Source organism: Ziziphus jujuba, chromosome 12, assembly GCF_031755915.1.
Source record: "Ziziphus jujuba cultivar Dongzao chromosome 12, ASM3175591v1".
NCBI lineage: Eukaryota > Viridiplantae > Streptophyta > Magnoliopsida > Rosales > Rhamnaceae > Ziziphus > Ziziphus jujuba.
The window spans coordinates 16,441,883-16,449,671 of NC_083390.1; the positions used below are offsets into that span (position 1 = coordinate 16,441,883).

A 7,789-nucleotide genomic window follows, 5' to 3' on the forward strand; every position below is an offset into this window, starting at 1 on the left:
TCGCCCAGATCGGGCCGGCAAAATCCCCAGTGGCTGGCAAGGTGGGTCGCCGAATTTTCTCATTTCTCGGCCATTTTAGGCCAATCCATACATATTTTCCACTATTTTTGACCCCTCTGAACTCATTTCCGGGGTTATTTTGTCCAGATTCCTCATCGTTTGAAAGATCTAACAATGGGAAGTTCGGCCGATGCTTTAATAGTGTTTTTGGGCCACCGGATGAAACTTTGGACCAAGGTGAGCAAACTGATGAGTTCCTTGTCTCTTGGGCTTTCCGTCAATATAAAGTTTATAAATTTTGGAGGTCATTTGATAATTTTTCTATTTTTGGATTAATTAATTAATTTTCAGATAAGTTGGGGACTGTGTTTGGACAAAATTGATCAAATTAGTTAAAATTGGAGTTGAATTAGTGAAATTGGATATTATTAGGACCCACTAGGTGGATCAATTTTGAAATATTAGGCTTCGGATGAAAATCTCCAATTTTGGGTACCAGATCCTAAGGACACGCGGTATAATTGGACTGTCCGGTGTCCAATTTATGCAATTTTGTAGTACCGTAAATTATTTTGAGACATTTGGATTATACAAGTGTCTCTGGTTTGGTCGTTTGGAGCCTGAGGAATATTTTATTATATTACAGACACTCGAGTTGAGTTTGGAGGTGATCCTATAGAGAATCAGACGTGAGCATCTACAGTACAATGAGTGGTTGTTAGTTTTAAAAATGTTTTGGGTATATAGTATAATATATATATGTGGTTTGATTATTTTACTTATACCTATCGTTTGATTTGAATGTTCATTCTATGGATGCATGAGGATCTGCTTTTATACATATGTGTTATCATTTTATATGACTTTTATCAATATTTTAAACGTTTGGCAATTCTAATTAGTTCATGAATGAACTTGTGGTATTTAAATATTTTGGTATTTGAATTGAGGTTTTAAATCACTTTGGAAATTAATCGATTTGAGAAGGCATATTGAAAATTATATGATTTTAAGCATGATCAAATATTTTATAAATTTTTAGATGCTTAAAATCGGTTTATGGTGAATATATTTCACTGTGGTATTTTCTTATTTTAGTTAGAAATAATGATTTGAAGTTTTTTTTTGAAATATTTAGACAAGCGGTTGAGCGTGAATATTAAATTATGATTTATGATACAGTAGGGTACTGTATCGGTTATTTTAAATTGATGTATCGCATAGTACCAGAGTTTGGTTCAGTATTATATTACAGCGCGTTGGGTTTACCACAGTATCGTAAGGTTGGTTTCATCCAACGGTTATTTATTATTACCACGGACTGTGAGGGCGGGTTTATCCGATGGTTTATTATTATTACCATGGTGCCGTGAGGTTGGTATCATCCAACGGTTTATTAGTGCCACGGACCGTGAGGTTGGGTACGTTCCGACGGTTATTTATTATTTCTACGACACCGTTCATATATTGAGGGTCGTGAGGTAGGTGTATCCCACGGTTTGCAGATTGGTACATAGTATGGTACATTGTATATGTTTGTATATATTGTTGATTTACAAATATTGTGGTGATTTCTGCATTTTCATATTTATTTGGTGGAACTGTATTTATTATATTTTATGCTCAAATGTTTATATCTTGATTTGAGACATTTCATAATATTACAATGATCGTTCATTCATACTTTTGAGCATCGGTTTTTATAATATTAATTGGGGTACAAGTTTGGGTTTTGTGAAATGATTTTTTTAAACGGAAAACTTTTCAAACGAGTGGAATAAGAGGTCTTGAGAGAAAGATTTTTCAGAAATAAATCATTATTTTTCTATTATAATATACCACTCACTGAGATTTCTTTATCTCATGTTTTATTGTTTTAAATTCGTTCCCCTAGGCCCAGGCAGCTTGTAGCAGTCTACCTCACGCACAGCTTATCGTTTTGTTCCTTCCACGACGGCAGCCGTATTTATCTTTTCTTTATCTACTGTTATCTTTTGGATTTATTTATTATTTATTTGTACTCTTAGACTTCGTTGATACTCTTAGAATGCTCTGATTTTAGATATGGGACTCAGTAGAGACTATGGTAATTATGCATATAGTTATGGCTTGTAGTACAGTAGACCGGTTGTAGACTTTATGCTGTTGTGGATTTATTCATTTTTTTTATATATACATATTGAGGTATTATTATTATAGCTTGCGTTAATTGTCCACGTTTTAAGATGAAGTTCCATTGGATATTTTCTAAGGACTGTCCAGTGGGACTTTACTAGGCGGGGCCACCCGGGGAATCCTAGGAAGGTTCCCGGAACGGATCCTGTCAAAAGCCCCTATAGTTGACCGATATTTTGGGCTCAGAGTGGTATTATATATAATATATACAAGCTGATTAGATGAAGAAGGATACAATTCAATAAGAAGTTGGTTAATTGGTGCTTAAATTGAATCTTATTTGGTCAGGCCGGGACTAGTACCTAAAATTTCGGCATCTGACTCCAAAATTAGAAGAATAATGTTACAAAAACGATTTTATTCAATAAAATATGGCGAATGCAACCAACAATTAATATGACAAAGAATAATTTTATAACCAATTAATATTAGTTTGCATGACCCGCATATTTTATAACCATATTTAATTATTAATTATTAATTATTATATTTTATAGATCTACCGAATAATATATAGACAGATAAAACATTCTTATCAAAATAAAAAGGAGTGCCTCTAAACTGGAGGTATGTATTTTCCGAAAAGAAAAAATGACAAATGTTCAATGATCTAAAGCACAAACTAAATACAAATATAATTTATATTAAAAAAATGAAAAATATAATTTGCCATACAAATAATAATAGAATATTGTTATATTATTTGTCACGCCCATTGTTGCCCCTGTATTATTGAAATTAGAAATAGCTAGCAATTTGATTTTCTAAGACATATGGAAAATCATGTCTAGGGGGATTGGTCAGATCTTCTCTCGGTCCACGCATACTTTCACCCATGTGAGAACCAATTGACTAGTTAGTTATTTATCTATTATTTATTATTTTATTATTTTTTCAGCCATTCTTTTTTTTCTTTTGAATAGAGGAAAATTTTTAGGAACATTGACAACTAAACACTTCGAACTTTATCGGGATTGACACAGTACATCTTAAATTTTTTTTTTCTGATATTGTGCACCCCAAATTTTCTTTTCGCTTACATCATTGGTCCTTTCGTAAAAAATGCTTAACGGAATGATCAGATGAGGATAGATCGGGTAATTTCACATACTCTTTTTCTTCTTCTTCTTTTTCATAAACACCACCAAATCTGAACCCCAATCTGATACAGAAGAGAGATCCTCACAGGTATCACTAAAATTGATCTTCTTGTTCATCACTGCAATTAATCATATTTTTTATCCCTTATTATTTTGCTTTCTGCCCATGAAACCTACTCAATCACATAGGGATTTCCATCTCCAAAGCACACCTCGATGCTCTCTCTCTCTCTCTCTCTCTCTCTCTATGTTTCTCACACCCATGGAAGTTTCCCACTTGGGAAGGCAAAGAATACAACCAAAAAATAAAAGAACAATTTTTTTTTAATAATTAGAAAATATAAATTATAAAGAAAAAAAAAAAGAAACAAAACAAAAATTGCCTTGATATGGACGTTTTGGTAGCAGGAAGGAAAAGAAAGAGAAGGTGAAAAAAAGACTAGGAAGGTGGCATTTTTCTCTTTTTTGGTTGTATTTGTGTAAGCGTAAAAGAAGAAAAAGAGATCTAAGAGTTTGAATTTGGAATTTGTGTGCAATGGGGAACAAGTTTTGCAAGAAAGAAGAAAAAGAAAAAGACGAAGGAGAAGAAGAATATGTGAAATTACTTGATCTATCCTCGCTTAATTAGCACGTGCACAGCACATGATCATTCCGTTAAGCATTTTTAACAGAAATACCAACGGTGCAAGCGAAAAAGAAATTTAGGATGCACAATATCAGAAAAAAAAAATTTAGGATGTACTGTATCAACCCCAATAAAATTTGGGGTACTTAGCTGTCAATATCTCAAATTTTAATTAAGAAAGATCAGTGAACAAAGAAAAGGAACAAGGGAACCATTGTGATAAAATCCTATAGTTGCAACCAAAAAATGACAATAGCTCATTATAAAACCAATTAGAATTTTGTTATTTGTTACCAAGCAAGACCTATATTAAGATGATAAATAGTTATTGGATGCAATTAATTATACTTGACTTTTTATTTAAAAAAAATGTAAAATAAGAAAGTTCACTCTTTTAGAATAGTCAATTAAATTTCCATTTAGTATATTTGTTTTACTGATAATAGTTACAAATACAAATATCAATTTTTTATTTATTTATTTATTTATTTTTTGTTATCAATTAGGATATGAAAGAGGATATAAATATGCTACCAAATATAGCATAAAAAATTTATTACAAAAAAAGAAAAAGAAATTTACATGAGAAAGTAGTACAATTTACCATAACTTGAACCCAAATGCATGCAACTTTTGTTGCCTGATGCAGTTTTATTTCCACTCTCAAATGGTAAAACGTGGGTAAAATTTTTTGGATCCTAGGTATAGCTAGAATTTTAATCCAGAACCATTCAACTTCTGTCGAATGATAGAGTCTAGTTCTTGTGCCATCTCAGCTGTCAAATGATCCATCCAATCTCCCACCTCACCTCTCCGAAAGTACGCCTTATTGTCCATCCCAGATGACAATTTACCGTTCTTGTTCACCTCCAATTGCTCAAAGTTTCAAAACTACACAACCTCAATATATCTTCCACCACACCATTTTCTTCCTCTTGTGGTGAAAATGGGCACCCAATGAACTCAGCTAACCTTCTCAACTGCAAAATGGGCTCCTCTTTCATTTCTTCAAACTTCATGAAAAGCACGTTTTCAGACCTTTCCAAGCTCTCCTTCCAATATCCCAACAAATGGTCCCAAAATGGCCCATATATACTCACCCCTCTACAGAACTTATCGAAGGACTCTTCAAGTGTATTGGTTCCCGAACCTGTTGGTCTCAGCTTATTTGTGAAATGCCACAACGAAACGAAAGTGTCTTATGGGTTTCTACACAAATAGACAATTTTACAAGCAGAGAGCTTGACAGATTCAGGAAGCGAAACATAGGGTAAATGGGTCGAAAACAGTCTTGGGGATGCCAAGGAAGTAAGATCAGGGAGTTGGTTTTCAAGGTATAGACCAATGTCCAAGAAAGGCACAAGCACATGGGGGTTGTTTTTGAGCAAAGGGTGTCTTTCGAGGTTTGGATAGTTGACACGGTTGAGTAGAGAGAATGCAATTGCTTTGAGCCATGTTGTACCTGATTTCAGATTGCTAACGAGGAAGATATCGTTATGCTTAGCTTGGAAGTGTTTCTGACATGAAAGAACTCCTGGCAAATGCCTCACGGAGTACCAAAAACCTACGTAATTGGGAGAAAAACAAATAGCAACAGAAACAAAGAAAGCGAAGAACAAACACACAGTTTACGTGGAAACCCTTGACGGGAAAAACCACGGGCAGGGAGAAGCAACTCCAATATCGAAAGATTTGTACAAGGTGAGCCAAATTTTGAGATACCCTAAAAACCCCAATGACGGCCGAACAAAAATACAGATATATATATAGTACAGAAGAAACCCTAAAATTGAACAGGTCCATACCACAGGGGCGCTGCCCCCGCACCCCCGTCGGGCTCAGTGGTGGGCTATGGTCTCGGACCGAAGGTCCGAGACCTCCGCTTCCACCACAGAGCCCCAAATTTTTCTCCAAAATTTAGTTTCACCAAATGGGTCGCACCGCGAGCTTTTCGGATAGGGTCAACAAAAATTCGGGTCACAAACTCTAACAATCTCCACCTTGACACGAATTCCATATAAGGAATGGAAAAACATACAAAACTCCAATCTTCGATAAAAGTTGCCATCCTCTTCCACAAAAACCCCTAAAGGCAAAGCTCAACAACAAACACCAACCAAGTCCAAGCAATGCTCAAACTTGGCTACTGGAAGTGCCTTGGTCATCATGTCAGCAGGATTATCATGAGTACTCACCTTGCTGACAACAATATCTCCACGAGCAATAACATCACGTACAAAATGATACCGAACATCTATATGTTTTGTCCTCTCGTGAAACATCTGATCCTTAGTGAGATAGATAGCACTCTGACTATCACAATTGATGACTGTACTCTCCTGCTCAGAGCTTAACTCACCTATCAACGCCCTTAACCAAATAGCTTCTTTCACCGCTTCAGCTATAGCCATATATTCAGCTTCTGTAGTTGATAGTGCAACTGTTGCTTGCAAAACAGACTTCCAACTGATAGAAGTATCTCCAAGAGTAAATACATAACCAGTAGTGGACCTCCTCCTATCAAGGTCCCTAGCAAAATCTGCATCAACATATCCACGTACACCCTCCTTACTTCCACCAAACTCTAAACAAGTGTTAGTAGTGCCTCTCAAGTACCTTAGAATCCACTTGACAGCTTGCCAGTGTTGTTTGCCAGGATTAGCCATATACCGGCTCACAACACTAACAGCATGTGCAATGTCAGGACGGGTACACACCATAGCATACATCAAACTACCAACAGCACTAGAATAAGGAACATGTGACATATACTCAATATCTCTATCCGACTGTGGTGACATATCAGCAGACAATCTAAAATGAGTAGCTAATGGAGTACTTACAGGTTTAGCGTTCTTCATTCCAAAACGCTCCAGAACTTTCTCAACAAAAGATCTTTGAGTCAAGAAAAGTTTACCTGCAGATCTATCTCTCTCAATCTCCATACCAAGAATCTTCTTTGCCGCTCCCAAATCTTTCATCTCAAATTCACCACTCAATTCTGCTTTCAATCTGTTGATATCGGATTTCTTCTTGGCCACTATCAGCATATCATCAACATAAAGCAACAAATAGATAAATGAGCCATCTTCCAACTTCCTAAAATACACACAGCTATCATATTGGCTTCTAGAATAGCCATGGCTAAACATAAACCCATCAAACCGCTTGTACCACTGACGAGGGGATTGCTTCAAACCATACAAGGACCTTTTCAACAAACACACATGATCCTCTTTTCCTTCAACCTCGAAACCTTCGGGTTGCTGCATATAAATTGTCCCCTCAAGCTCACCATGCAAGAAAGCGGTCTTCACATCTAGTTGCTCCAACTCTAAATCATGCATAGCAACTAGCGCTAACAAAGCACGAATAGAAGTATGTTTAACGACAGGGGAAAATATATCATTAAAATCAACTCCCTGTACCTGTGAATACCCCTTCGCTACTAAACGTGCTTTGTACCTCGCATCTTCAACACTAGGAATGCCTTCTTTCTTTTTGTAGACCCACTTGCATCCCACAATCTTCTTACCCTCTGGAGGTAATGCTAACTCCCAAGTGTGGTTCTTATGAAGCGACTCCACCTCTTCCTGCATAGCAATTAACTACTTTGCAGAATCCTCACATGAAATGGCTTCATGATAGTTGCAAGGATCACTGGGACTCTCGATCTCCTGTGCTGCAACACAAGCAAAAGTGACATAGTCTGCTAAACTAGAGGGCTTCTTGATCTCCCTGCGAGGTCTATCCTTGGCAATCGAATGCTCCTGCACCTCCTCAATTCTCTCTTCTTCCACATGAGTGGGTGTCTCAAATGGGCCTGAAACTGAACCATTCTGTGAAGTACTTACTTCCTCCACCCTAAACTCCACCTGCTTTGGCACAC

At 36.4% G+C, this 7,789-nt stretch overlaps 1 protein-coding gene across 1 annotated transcript; it reads right to left on the bottom strand.

Moving 5' to 3' along the window:
- Positions 1 to 4,343: 4,343 nt before the first annotated feature.
- Positions 4,344 to 7,416, bottom strand: LOC107405714 (cytosolic sulfotransferase 5). Its single transcript, XM_060813154.1, is given in 3 exon segments — positions 4,344 to 4,772; positions 4,775 to 5,464; positions 6,401 to 7,416. Coding segments are annotated over 3 exon segments (1,701 nt in total). The 5' UTR covers positions 7,248 to 7,416; the 3' UTR covers positions 4,344 to 4,608.
- Between the last annotated feature and the right edge of the window lie 373 nt (positions 7,417 to 7,789).